The sequence below is a fragment of the Mus caroli genome, chromosome 9 (genome assembly GCF_900094665.2).
Source record: "Mus caroli chromosome 9, CAROLI_EIJ_v1.1, whole genome shotgun sequence".
Lineage (NCBI taxonomy): Eukaryota > Metazoa > Chordata > Mammalia > Rodentia > Muridae > Mus > Mus caroli.
In genome coordinates, this window is record NC_034578.1 from 114,617,441 (window position 1) to 114,631,316 (window position 13,876).

General features: G+C 46.4%; 1 protein-coding gene across 1 annotated transcript in view; it reads right to left on the reverse strand.

The window, feature by feature from the left end:
* Positions 1–5,861, reverse strand: part of LOC110302211 (solute carrier family 22 member 13) — a 16,580-nt gene extending 10,719 nt beyond the window's left edge. The window contains exon 1 of the mRNA XM_021173026.1: positions 5,439–5,861. Coding sequence (XP_021028685.1) covers positions 5,439–5,816 — 378 coding nt within the window. The 5' untranslated portion in view covers positions 5,817–5,861. The remainder of the gene's footprint in view (positions 1–5,438) is intronic.
* Between the last annotated feature and the right edge of the window lie 8,015 nt (positions 5,862–13,876).

Below are 13,876 nucleotides of genomic sequence, written 5' to 3' on the forward strand. Positions count from 1 at the left end.
GTCTACAAAGTGAGTTCCAGGACAGCCAGAGCTACACAGAGAAACCCTGTCTCGAAAAACCACAAAAAAAAAAAAAAAAAAAAAAAAAAAAATGTGCCTGTTCCCAAATGGTGTTACACCCACGGAGACTGGAGACTGTTCTGAGGCCGTGCAAAGGCCCAGCGTGTGCATCTGTCATAAGCAAGTGGCAATGCTTGAGTAAGCGTTCCTGGTGGGTGCTGTCATTTAAGAATGCACTCCATTTTGACTGTGCCTTTTTGTCCACCCATGAGCAGATCCTGTGCTTTTTTGACTCATGGGAGTAATTACTCCCATCCTGGCCCCTCTTGCCAAGAGGTTCTGTGTGGCCACCTTTTAAGGAGATCTGTGGCTATTTGCTGTCAGAGAACAAAGTTAACCACTAACTTTCACTAATAAATGAAAAGGACTGAACTTTTTCAAATGCTAAACTTGGCCTGACAAGATAACTCGAGGGGTAAAGACTCTAGCTACCAAACTTGAAGACCTGAGTACAGTCCTCAGGACTCACACAGTAGAAGAATAGTCCTGGCTTCTTCAAGTTGTTATCTGACCACACACATGCTGCGACTACTGCAAACATACCCGTCTTGGTGTCTGTGTTGTTCTTGTCTCTGCGGGTCAGAGACTGTGGCAAGTGGTGGCCCGTACGGGGAACTCATCCTGTTGGTAAGCAACGGTAAGTAAAGAAAGCACAGGCCTGTCAGGTTCCCAGGAAAAAAGGGGCGAAGCACTAAGGTTCTCAGGAATAGAGACGAAGGGAATTTCAGACGGGGAAATTTTGGTAAGTAGTGGCAAGTGGTGGCCCATATGGGGAAATTTTAGTAGACTGCAGCAAGTGGTGGCCTGTACGGGGAAATTTTGGTAATATTTAAGTAAATATTACCAATAAGTAAAGAAAGCACAGGCCTGTCAGGTTCCCTGGAAAAAGGGGGACGGAGCACTAAGGTTCTCAGGAATAGAGATGAAGGGAATTTCAACAACATGGGTTCAACTGTGTCTAAAGTGAAAGTAAAAAGGCTGCCTTTACTGTAACTCAGGTTGAGTCCCACGTAGCCCTGCTAATTCTTAAGGGTATAAAGGTGGGGCTAGGAGCTTCTGGTAAACAACCTGATGTAATAATCATGCCATATACTCCTAAACAGATTGAGGTACTTGCCTCCACTAATTGGCTTCAGGTTGTCATGAGAAATCCTATGATATACCCCAGAATTACCCGGATTGAGCCAATCCCAGGTGCTGTTAATGTATTTACTGATGGATTCAACGGTGGCATGGGAGTAGTTTATGTTGAAGGAAATCAACCCCAAGCTCATGTATTTCCCTATCAATCTGCACAAGCTGTTGTTGGAGCAGTTAGTATTTGCTTCCTGCATTACTCATATGGCAGGAATGTGTGTAACCTCTGTTCAGTATCAGAATTTTTCCAGAGCTGCAAATCTGTCGCGTGAAATTGGTGCAATGCTGCTAGGAAATTGGAGTCATGATCTCGACACAAAGATGAAGGAATTTTGAGCATCGATTGTTGCCGTGAACAACACCCGTGTGGAGATTGCAACTGCAAAGCAATGGCTGGAGATCATCCAGGGAACTGTGGGATTCTTTAAAAATTGGGGAGGGATGGCCTTCTGGGCACTCCTGTTGACTGTTGTGTGTGGAGGAATGCTTTGGTGGATGGCACATATTTGAAGGCAGCACAGGGTTGATAAACGAGCCTTAGTGCAGGCTATGGCAGCCTTGGAAGCAGGAACATCCCCCCAATGTTGGCTCAACATGCTGGATCAGTAATCAATGACAGGTAAGACATTCATGTGCACATACCAACCTAAGACAGGATAGCAAAAGTGAATTTGTCACTCCCATAACAGGTAAGGATGTGGCACAGATGGGGGCAACCTAAGACAGATGCTGATCCCAGAGCTACTAATAAAACAAAAAGGGGGAGATGCGGGAAGCAGGTGTAGCCGCATGGGCCAAGATGGCACCCTGGCCCATTGCAAGGCCCTGAAAACCCACATGTTTACTGCCTTGCCCGAACATGCACAGTGAAACTTCATGTGTAAGCTGCCTGCCAAGTTAGATGATTCCTTGTGATCCGGATCTGTCAGCCTATCTGTGACCGACCTGAGCTTGTGCCTAGAGCGTGTGTGATTCTGATTGGATGAGGTGGTGTGGAGCGAGATGAGGTCATTTGCTGCTACTGTATCAATATAGCCCTTGCCCTAAGTGAAAAAAGCTGAAGATAAAAAGTGCTGTAAAAAAAAAAAAAAAAAAAGGAGCTGCAAGTAAAGAGGAAGCTGCGGAAGCTGCATGAACCTGTCTTAGTGTCTGTGTCGTTCTTGTCTCTGCAGGTCGGAGACTGCGGCAACACCCCAATATGCAAGCGTATGCGCGAGCACACACACTCACATCCCAGCACCCTGTGTCACTTCAAAACTACCTGTAGCTCTGGCTCCAGAGACTTGAATGCCCTCTTTCTGGCCTCTATAGGCACCAGTCATGCAAGTAGGCAAAACACCCATATGCATAAAATAACAACTTAAAAACAAAAATATACCAAACTGATTGGGCTCATAATCTCAGCAATTGTCCCCTTTCAGTTGTCATATGTGTTTCGTGTAGAGTTGAAACCTGACAGTGAGGATGTGGCATTTCCAGAGTCCAGCTGACAGCTGGGGATAGGGGAAACTGGAGCAAAGGTGCTGGTGGGAGGAGCTGTGAGATCACGTGCTTTCTGTCCATGGGGATGCAGACCTGCTGCCTGAAGGAGCTGCTGCTGGTTAGTTTGGATGGAGGCAACTCTAACAGCACGGAGCCAGTCAGGGTAGCCCCAGATGTCATGGAGAAGCCGCAGGCACCCATAGGGGGCTTCCCAGTGTCATAGAAATCAGGGTAGGGACCGTATGAAGTCTCTTCCAGAGCATTCAAGAGCTTGGTTTGGTGCAGTTTCCAGCTTATAAAAAGATTCAGGTGATCTTTCCCTCGTTCCCCAAATTCCAATTCTGACTGATTCACTGGTGTTAAACCAAGGCTTTCTCTCTTGTCAAATTTTTAATATACACATTATTATCAAGAAAATTAAAAGGACAAACAAAGCAAGGCCCCAGCTCCTTGCTAACTTCCCATCAGTCTCAGTGCTCAGTGCCTGTGACTCTCTCCCTTCTCTGAGGCTCCCTAGCCATGTGCCTGCTCCCTGTGGTCAGGCTCTCCTCTGATCTTGTCTGCAAAGGACTCCTTGCAGACAACATTCTGGGGAGCTTCCTAGTGCTGCCAGCATCAATTACTACCTCGTCAAGAAGGTCGAAGCAACTGTCAGGTCTCAGAGTCCACTGACCCTGTATTTCTGTACAAAGGATCCATATCTCCCATGACCATTGGGGTCCTGGAAGATGAAGAACGGGCCACCACTCTCCTTTGACTGTGCCCACACCATCTGGTCTGGATGAAATAACATAACAGACCAGCACATGCTGTGCACAGAGCTTAGAGTAGGCTCAGAACAATCTAGCAGGTTCAATGGACCTTAAAGATACTGCTGTTTGGCCAGGTGGGCAGAGTAATTCTGTGCAATTATACGTGTGCTCCAAACATGTGAGGGATAGTTAGGGTCAGAATCTACCACAGGGTGATGCCAGGGAACCATGGAGAGGCCCAGAGCAAGGTTCTCAACCTGTGGGGTCAAATGACCCACTGCAGTTCAAACCAGCAGCAAGAGTACAACGATGAAAGATCAATAAATACAGCTTTACAGTTGGGGGTCACCACAACATGAGGAGTTGAGAACTACTGGTCTAGAGTCTTCCAGGCCAGGTAGGAAATCACTGAATCAGGCTAATAGATTCAGTGATTAGGAGTATCCTTAAGCAACCTAGCTCCACGGGGTTAGGGTCAGGGTGAAGAGTCCCAGGGAGGACACACTCTCAGATTAGGAGGACTATAGTCCCATCCAAAGAAAGTAAATGTTTCACTTTAGTTAAAACACTGTCTCCAAAGCCATCTAAGAATGAATGTTTTTTTTCTAACGTGTTGGGGAGGGGGAGTGAATGTTTAATCTGTGAGATTGAGATCTGCAACCAGAAACACACGGAGAATGCAGAGACCGATCCCCCTCTGGAGCACCCTCCCTCAGGTCTCTGAACTCTCCAGATGTGCTGCTCCTCTGCTGACAAGAAAGGCAGGGCTGGACATCGGGAATCCAGCAGAGTGGCCCTGGCTCCATCGCCAGCTTCCTTTACTGCCTGGGTTAAGACATCTCCTCCAACTATGCCTCGGCCCGACACAGGATGCTTTCTAAGGGCCCCTGGGACTCAGAGGTTGCTGGGAGAAAAATTGATTTATCTGCATGGATTTCTAAGAGAATAGAGCTAGTAGAAGCAAATGTTTGGTTATCTACACAAGAATCTCGGGGTCTGAAGTATTCTCTGGAATCCTAGAAGCTGGTAGAAAGAGAACTAGACAGAGGCTGGGAAGTAGGAAGCTACATCGGATGCACAGGAAGGCAGAGGGGTGGATGTGGACAGAGGTGACATTAGACAGGAGGAGAGCATTAGACATCTGATGAAGGGGCTTACAAGTCTTTGGAATAGGTTAACTTATAGCCAGGAAGACTTGCAGGAAAAGAAAGACTCTGAAAGATAAAGGAGAGGGGAGTTATGGGTAAGTGGGAGCAGGTCTAAAGGCAAGAGGCTAGTCATAGGGCATAAACTTTTTACGTGGGTGGTGTGGAGCGAAAACAAGTACCTTACCCACAGAGCCATCTCCAACCTCTCTTGCCAATTGTTACTCGTGCATTATTTTCAAGACTATTAAACAAATAGCAACGACAGCAGCAACAACAGAAAGCAGTTATGAGCCACTGCACACTTCCTATCTGGTCTCTGTGGCCCAGGCCCCTTCTTTAATACCCCAGAGGTGGATTCCACTCTCAGACAGACTGTCTACTGTTTATGGCCAGGCTCCCTTTTACTCTCCTTCTCTGTAAAAGGGTTCCTCTTCTCTGTCAACAGTTTATGGATATCTTGGTGCTGCCAGGTCCACAAAAAATAAAAAAGAAACATTGATGGACAACAAGCAAAACAGATATAGAAAAGGAGGATGAGAGACAGGCCAACAGAGGACAAAGAAAAACACAGGATGACCAGAAAACAGGAACATAGGCAAGAGGTAGCTATATGCATGCATACAGGTAACAGGTAGCTATATACATGCATACAGGNAACAGGTAGCTATATACATGCANACAGGCAACAGGTAGCTATATACATGCANACAGGCAACAGGTAGCTATATACATGCATACAGGCAACAGGTAGCTATATACAAGCATACAGACAGAACAACAGAGGGTAATCAAAGGCACAGGGTCAGACAGAAGACTTGACACACCACACAAGTGGGCACCAGACAGCAGACCATCCTACCTCTTTCTTTAGGGACTGAGGCCGGTTCTCAGGATAGTCCCAGCCTGAGTCACAGGCCTGTGTCTCATTGAAGCGGTGGCTCAGGATGTCTTCCAGGCTGGCACTGTCAGGAGGTGGCCGGAACATGAGGCAGGACTCGGGTCTGCCCATCGCGTCATTGGGGATGCTTATAGCCAGCTGCTCAGTGGCACTTAGGTTGAAAGTGTGGTTCTTAACCCAGGACACTGAACAGTGGTGAGCCTCATCAAGGACCATGAAGACTTGGCCAAATATGAAGAATGCAGACAGGAAATTGGGAATGCCCATCAGGATGGTCAACCGCACCTGAAAGCGACCAAAGTCGCCCACTTCAGCCATGACCTGTGCAAATTGAGCCATGTCTGCTTCTCACTTCTGAGTCTAGGAACACCACACAGGTATAAAGGTTGGCGTTGGGACACTTGCTGCTCTGGGCTGTGGTGACAGCTACATTAATATTTAATCTAGACTTGCTAAACTCTGCCTATCAAACCTCTTCTACTAGCTGTAACCAAAATGTGCTATAGTTTGACACTGAAATGCACCCCACAAAGGTTTGTTAAAGGTCTTATCTGTTGAAGACTAGGTGCCTACCTGCTAGTACTACTGAGAATAAGTGCAACCTGGAGGGGGTGGGGCCTATCTGGAGGAAGTGGGTGATTGAAGAAGGCATGCCTTTGGAGGAGCTATTGTAGCTCCCATATTTATCCTGTGCTTCCAGAACACCAGGAGGGTGGCAGTTTTACTCCAGCATACTTCTGTCATATTGTCCAGTCTCACTACAAGACCACAAAAAAAAAAAAAAAAGAAAGAAAGAAAGAAAAAAGAAAAAGAAAAACAAACCAACCAAACAAAACAGAACCTAGTGACCTGAACCTGAACCAAAATAAATCTTTCCTGTGGACGCCCGACTTGCCAGCAAGGAGGACGCCACAACAGGATTCTTCTGCACACATTTATTGGGAGAGCTTGATAGTGAAGGCAAAAGACCCCGAGCCCCAGAACTGGCACTGCTTATATAGGCTTAGGAGTGGCGTGTCTATACCTGATTAGTTGTGCTTTCAGTACCTCATTTACATTACTGGGGATGGGCTGTGACTTGGTGTGAAACCCTTATGCACATGTGCACATTGGTTGTTTACCCGAACTTGCAGGCGGTGGCCAGCGGTACCAGCACCATCTTGTAATGGCGTATATGGCTTCTCACATCTCCCCCTTTTTTATTATTATGGCCTAATCCAACAATCTAGTCACTAGCCTCTTCAGCTCGCAACGATCAAGAAGGATCTCGTTTTTGGCAGTCCATGATCACTCTATCGCGTGCAATGGCCATAGCCTCAGCGATGTGCAAGGGCTGATCAAGGAAATCGAGTCTTACTCATCCCAGTGCAATGGGTACACAGACCCATGGGGTGCTAGAGCTAAGGACTCGAATGCCTATTATTTATGTAGCATGGATAACCATACTTCAGAGGAGGCCCCTTGTTCAATGGCCATGAATGCTTGGGTGATGGCCACCTTGTCACGTTTCTGTTGAGATCTGAACTTGCAAACCAACCAAAGCATGACTACCAATCCACAGCATATGGCTGCACCAAAAAGAACAACTCCCCCTCCCCCCACTCCTTAAAGTAGGAAAATGCAGAGGTAAACCAAGAGGTAAAATCGCCAACAGTGATGGGTTCTATTCGAGTTCCATTAAAGCTTAAAGTCTGGCATTAGATGTAAAGAATTGAGGAAACACTTGAATGCGTCAATGGCATGATTTCAGGAACACAGTCATAATTCCCCAATGTAGCTCTTCACTTCTCACTAGCAGGAACATTCCGCCTTCCCTGAATTTTTCTGGTCAGCCGCTCCGGGACCCGCAGCTGTTGTCGATGATCTGAGGAAACACAAACAGACTCTCTAGCCCAAACCAATTGAGAGCGCTCCTCTCTCACCTGATTCATCGCCTCATTACCTCTCTGGAGTTCTGNGCCACATCTTTCTCTATCTTCTATGCAATTTCTCACCAACTTCCAGACCGGCAAAATCCCTTTTAGTAAAACCCTCTGTTCCTCTGCAAACCTCAAGTCCCAATGGTGCTTGGTGAAACTTATCCACAAACTGTGAACCTTAACTTGTCCCAAAACCGTGAACCTTAACTTGTCCTTTCTTTTCCTATCCTTTTTCTCGTTTCCCTTTCCTTTTTCCCTTTTCCTTTTTCCCTTTTCCTTTTCTCCCTTTTCCTTCCCTTTTTCTTTTTTCCTTTCCTTTTCTTCTTTCCTTTCTTTCCTTCCTTTCTTTGCTTCTTTTTCTTCCTTCCTTTCCTTTCTTTCTTTCCTTTTTTTAGTTTTTGTTTTCCGCGTGCTTCTGTTCTCTCATCTTTCTCTGTTTCTGACATACTTTCCTGATGTTCCTGTAACAGTCTTTGTCCCTCTTTTTCACACTTCTTATCCTGTATACAAGCCCCAATTAGTTTCCAAAGTAGACGAGTGCCTGGTTTCAGCTTCCCTTCCCAGCAAACACACTCGTGCCCTGGACGATGGCAACTAAGGCAAAGCACAGAATCAGGACGACTGTAAAGATGACTGGGATGAGACAAGCAACTGCTAAAGGATCTACTCCAAAGGGAAGCAAACCTCTCAGAGACTTACGTTACTCCTTCCCCGTGATGCAGTTCTGAATCCTCCCTGTAACAGGGGGTCTTCACTCGTGCCTGAAGATGTTTCGTTCCCAGGTTTCAGCACCACTTGTGAAGCCCGACTCGCCAGCAAGGAGGACGCCACAACAGGATTCTTCTGCACACGTTTATTGGGAGAGCTTGATAGTGAAGGTGAAAGACCCTGAGCCCCAGAACTGGCACTGCTTATATAGGCCTAGGAGTGGCGTGTCTATACCTGATTGGTTGTGCTTTCAGTACCTCATTTACATTCCCCGGGATGGGCTGTGACTTGGCGCGAAACCCTTATGCACATGTGCACATTGGTTGTTTACCCGAACTTGCAGGCGGTGGCCAGTGGTAGCCAGCGCCATCTTGTAATGACGTATGTGGCTTCCCACACTTTCCCCTTTAAGTTCTTGCTGTCAAGCATGGTGTTACAGCACAGAAAGCTTACTAGCACCAAAAACTGGCATTCACAACCAGAGTAAAGAGGAAACATAAGAGTTCTTTGGAAAGCTGGTGGGATGGTGTTTTGCTGGGGCAAACATGTGAAAGTGGACACAGGTGTGAAAGGCTTGAGCAGACTCATGAAGGGATATTTGCTGAAGCTGACACAGGGGGGAGACTGTTCTGCTAACGTAGGCACATGAAAGGGCATAAAGGACTCTTTGCTAACAACATGCATTTATTGGTCTGCCTTGCATTGCATGGTTGAACTGCATTTGTCAGGACTCCAAAGAGAGAAACGCACCAGAAAACATTTGGTAGTGTACTGCAGTTTCTTGTTTAGTCCAAGGACTTGGGCTGATTGGATGCATGTGCTGAGGCAAGGCCCATGGAGGACACATAATGTTAGGAGTGTATAAATAGGACTCCACAGAGTGATGGAGACAGAGCTTGGCTTGCTCTTACAGCTATCTGTACATGTGTGGGTCTCGAGTCTTTTCTGATCTTCCCTTTTCTGAGAGAGGTACTGCTGAGAATTTCTCCTGGGCTCCCTCCGAGTCCCTCCTGCTCACTCAAGCCTAGGATGAGAGCTAGCTGTCTCTGCTAGGTAGTGCCACCCTCTGCTGTTGCTAACGTGACTCTACTGAACTGGAGTGCTGGTATATCCATGAAGTGTTTGCAAGTGGATCAAGCTGCTGCTGCTAACCTGTGAACTGAACTGCTGATTTCCAGACAACACAGATGGGAGTTGTTCCAAAGAACATTTCTAAACATGTCCACTTCCCCTGTATCCTTTCTTTTCCACTACCTCTGGTGAGTGGTAGGTTACAAGGAAGGTTAAAACATTTACGAACCATCATTAAAAATAAGATTTGAAAAATTAAAGTTACATAGGATGCTTGCTGTTTGGAATGGATTGGTTGAGGATGGTGGGAAGGATCGTCTTTTTATAAAGAGAGCTTCATGGGTGATTCTGGCAGAATACCAAAGACCAGAATGCTGACGGGAATGCTGAGTAAGGGCCATACTCATGAGTTCCTGACAGACACGGATATTTAGAAACCAGAATAGAATGTACCCATGTGTGGGAAGCCAACTCTAAGATGGCGCCGGTTTCTGGTTGCCGTTGTCATAAACAACACCACTGCGCAGGCGTCAATTTTAATTTGGTGCCAACCCCTCCCAAGCGGGTGCATGCAAATTGGGTGCCAGCAGACTGACCAATCCCAGGGGACCACAGAGCCTTCTCCTGTGCTGGGGTGCATATAAGCAGGGCTCCCTGGGTGCCTGGGGTCCCCGTAGAAGCATCGAGGTGTTCCTGCAATAAAGGCTGTTGAGAAGAATCCGACTGTGTCCTGTCCTTCTTGCTGGTCGAGAGCAGATGCCACATATGGTGGCCCGTTTGGGGACCCGAGGACAACGACCTCACGGATTCAGAACTTTGCAGCCAGGGAACGGCAGTACCGGTAAGTCTCCCAAATTGATCCCGAGTTTAAGGGGGATATGTTTTTCTTGCCCATAGACCCAGTGTTGGGTAGCTCTTATCCTTGTTTCGTTTTCCATAATTTGTGGCCTCTGCTTTTGTTTGACAGAAGCAGTTAAGACAGGTCAAAAAATTCTCACGGAACAACAAGAAAACATGTCAGAAGAGGACAAAGAGCGTATAAGCAAGAGAAAGAAAAAAGGGCGAAAAAGAAAAAGGAAAAAAAGGAAAGAAAAATAAAAGGAATCAGTGATAAAAAAAAAAAAGGAAATAGTGAAGATATATCCCTCTTTAAAGGATTTAAGTTTATCAAGCTCCGCTTCCAGTGACTCGGAGCTTAACAAAGATGATGAAGCTGACCTAGAGGAAGAGGCAGCTCAGTATGAGAGGGAAAGATATGACCCGAATTGGTCATATAAAACCAAGCCAATGAAAGGGGCAGCATCAGCTAATAAAAGAACAAAACCAAAAGTGCCGACAGCTCCACCTTACAACCCTGATTACACAAGAAAAAAGGAGTCCACTAGGGCTGTTAGGCAAAGTACCTCCTTCTGCCCAGAGGTGTGGGAAAAAATAGGATTAACCTTTCTGGTTTTTGTTGATAGACAAGGGCAGCGGTATCATGAGCCAGTGGATTTTAAAACTATTAAGCAACTGGCTGAGTCAGTCCGTACCTACGGGGTGAATGCAGCCTTTGTAGTTACACAGGTCGAGGCACTTGCTAGATATTGCCTCACCCTGGGGGACTAAAACAATATAGCTTGGGCGTGCCTATCATCCAGTCAGTATTTAGATTGGAGGTCTTTGTCATATGAACATTCAAACACTCAGGCAGCAACAAATTTAGCCACAGGACAAGATCCCCAGAGACATTGGGATGGAGATATGCTCCTGGGTCTGGGGTGCTTTGCTTTAGATCAGACAAATTATCCTGAAGCAGTCTATGCCCAAATAAATGAGGTAGCTACCAAAGCCTGGAAGGCATTGCCGAACAAAGGCACAGTCTCAGGCAATCTTACGAAAGTCTTACAGGGTCCCACCGAAACATTTTCAGATTTTGTAGCACGCCTCATTAAAGCAGCCGCTAAAATTTTTATAGACCCCGATACAACTATGCCTTTGGTGAAACAGCTAGTATATGAGCAATGTACTAAAAAATGCAGGGCAACCATAACACCCTATAAGCATAAAGGCTTAGAAGTACGGATGAAAGCCTGTCAAGAACTTGGGGGCCCGCTGACCAACGTGGGCCTAACAGCAGCTGTAGTACAATTAGGCAAATCCAATAATGATGCTTTTTATAAGTGTGTCCAAAAAGGACATTTTAGAAGACAATGCCCCGAAAATGAAAAAAGGACTCCATTAAATAAACCTAGGCAGCCAGGATTATGTCATAAATATAGAAAGGAAAAATATTGGGCTAATGAATACAGATCAACAAAAGATATAGAGGGTCAACCCCTACAGGCAGGATATGGTGGCACCAGGCCAAAAAACAGATAGCAGGGCCCATGTCCCCAGGGTCCTCAAATATATGGGGCTCTTCAGAAAGCGTCTTTCCTCCATCCGAGAGACCACGGAGAGTCACTGCGGGTTCCGCAGGACTAGACCGCCACTCCACCACCAGACTTGTACTAACCCCACAGATGGGAGTACAGCCCATAGAGACAGATTTTAAAGGCCCCCTTCCAAAAGACACCATGGGGCTGCTGCTTAGACGTTCATCGTCTGCCTTAAAAGGATTACAAATTACCCCTGGAGTGATTGATCCAGATTATATGGGGGTTGTAAAAATCTTAGTGGCCTCCCCCAGTGGCATTTCAGCTATCTCCCCAGGAGATAGAATTGCTCAATTATTACTGTTGCCAAGTTTGCATAAATATTTCCCAGCTAATAACAAAATAAGAGGAGAGAGTGGACTAGGTTCTACAGGTTCTCGATTTGCTTTCTTATCTATGAAATTAGGAGACCACCCCATGTTAACTTTGGAGGTTGAAGGACGATCCTTTCTGGGGTTGTTAGACACAAGTGCAGATCGCAGCATCATCTCCATTCATGATTGGCCGCCAAAATGGCCTTCACAAACATCGTCTCAAAGCCTGCATGGTCTGGGTTATGAGACTGCCCCTCTTATTAGTACTAAGAAATTGACATAGAGAAATAAAAAAGGTAAGTCAGAAAAATTCCTCCCCTACATTGTAGACATACCTGTGACCCTATGGGGCAGGGATGTCTTAACCAAGATGGATCTTAGATTAACGAATGAGTATTCCCCCACAAGCCCGAGAAATTATGTCTAGTATGGGCTACACTCCAGGAAAAGGGTTAGAAAAGTCATTACAAGGCATAAGTATGCCAGTACCAAGTGAGTTCAAACAAGATAAAAAGGGATTGGGTTTTTTCTAGGGGCTGTTGAGGGCAGTATATCCATCACTTAGAAGACAAAAGAGCCTGTATGGGTTCCTCAATGCCCTCTCTCCTCTGAGAAATTAACAGCAGCTAGAAAATTAGTAAAAGAACAATTACATTTAGGACATATTAAACCTTCCCAGTCACCTTGGGAGACTTCACCTCCTAGATCACCATTGCCTTCTCATTTTTTAAGGAATGGGCGAGAATGTTGGCCTGGGGGGCAGTGGTCCTCCTGGGTTGTGTCTTCTGCATCTGGCTATTGTGTCGACTAAAAAGAGAGCACACTCAACATAAAGCAGTGGTGTACCAAGCTCTGTTGGCAATTGAAGATGGCACATCTCCCAATGTTTGGCTGGCCTCTTTGAAAAACTAAGAGTTTGCCCTAGGTCATTTGGCAATTGTAGTCACACAGATCCACGGTATCCAGAGACAGGCAACTTTCCTCATGCACAAACCAACCTAAGACACGGGGCCTGGAGGCCATAGGCAACCCTATGACGGGTAAGGCTGTGACACTAGAGGATCGACCTAAAACAGGAGCCGTGGCCGATGGACAGATTTGCCCAGACCTAGTCCAGCATCATTAAACAAAAAAGGGGGAGATGTAGGAAGCCAACTCCAAGATGGCGCTGGTTTCCGGTTGCCGTTGTCATAAACAACACCACTGCGCAGGTGTCAATTCGAATTTGGCGCCAACCCCTCCCGAGCAGGTGCATGCAAATTGGGTGCCAGCAGACTGACCAATCCCAGGGGGCCACGGAGCCTTCTCCTGTGCTGGGGTGCATATAAGCAGGGCTCCCTGGGTGCCTGGGGTCCCCGTAGAAGCATCGAGGCATTCCTGCAATAAATGCTGTTGAGAAGAATCCGACTGTGTCCTGTCCTTCTTGCTGGTCGAGAGCAGATGCAACACCCATGGCACATTCCAGAAAACAAGAGCACACTTGTCCATGTTTAATCTGTTCTGTGAGTTTGTGATGTTGAGTTCACAACATTGGTAGAGGAAATTTCATGGCAGTGCATATCCAGGCAATGGTACACATATTGCTGGCTGCTCTCAGGTAGGTTTACTGTGAGAATTTGGAATAAAAACTGAAGTATAAAGATTTGAAAACGTTGGACAGTAAAGGAGACCACTTAACATTGGTCTACCCTTTAAACCTTTCAGTTCCTGAAAAGATCCGTGCCATTAAGGGAAGCCCAAGGTTTTTCCATTGGAACAACAAGATGTCTTGAGAACAGCTTAAGACTGGCCCCTCCCACTCCAGGCTCAAGGGTGGAAATCTGTTAGAGGCTCTGCTTTAAGAAAGTGAGTGCTAGCTGGGCGTGGTGGCGCGCACCTTTAATCCCAGCACTCGGGAGGCAGAGGCAGGCGGATTTCTGAGTTCCAGGCCAGCCTGGTCTACACAATGAGTTCCAGGACAGCCAGGGCTA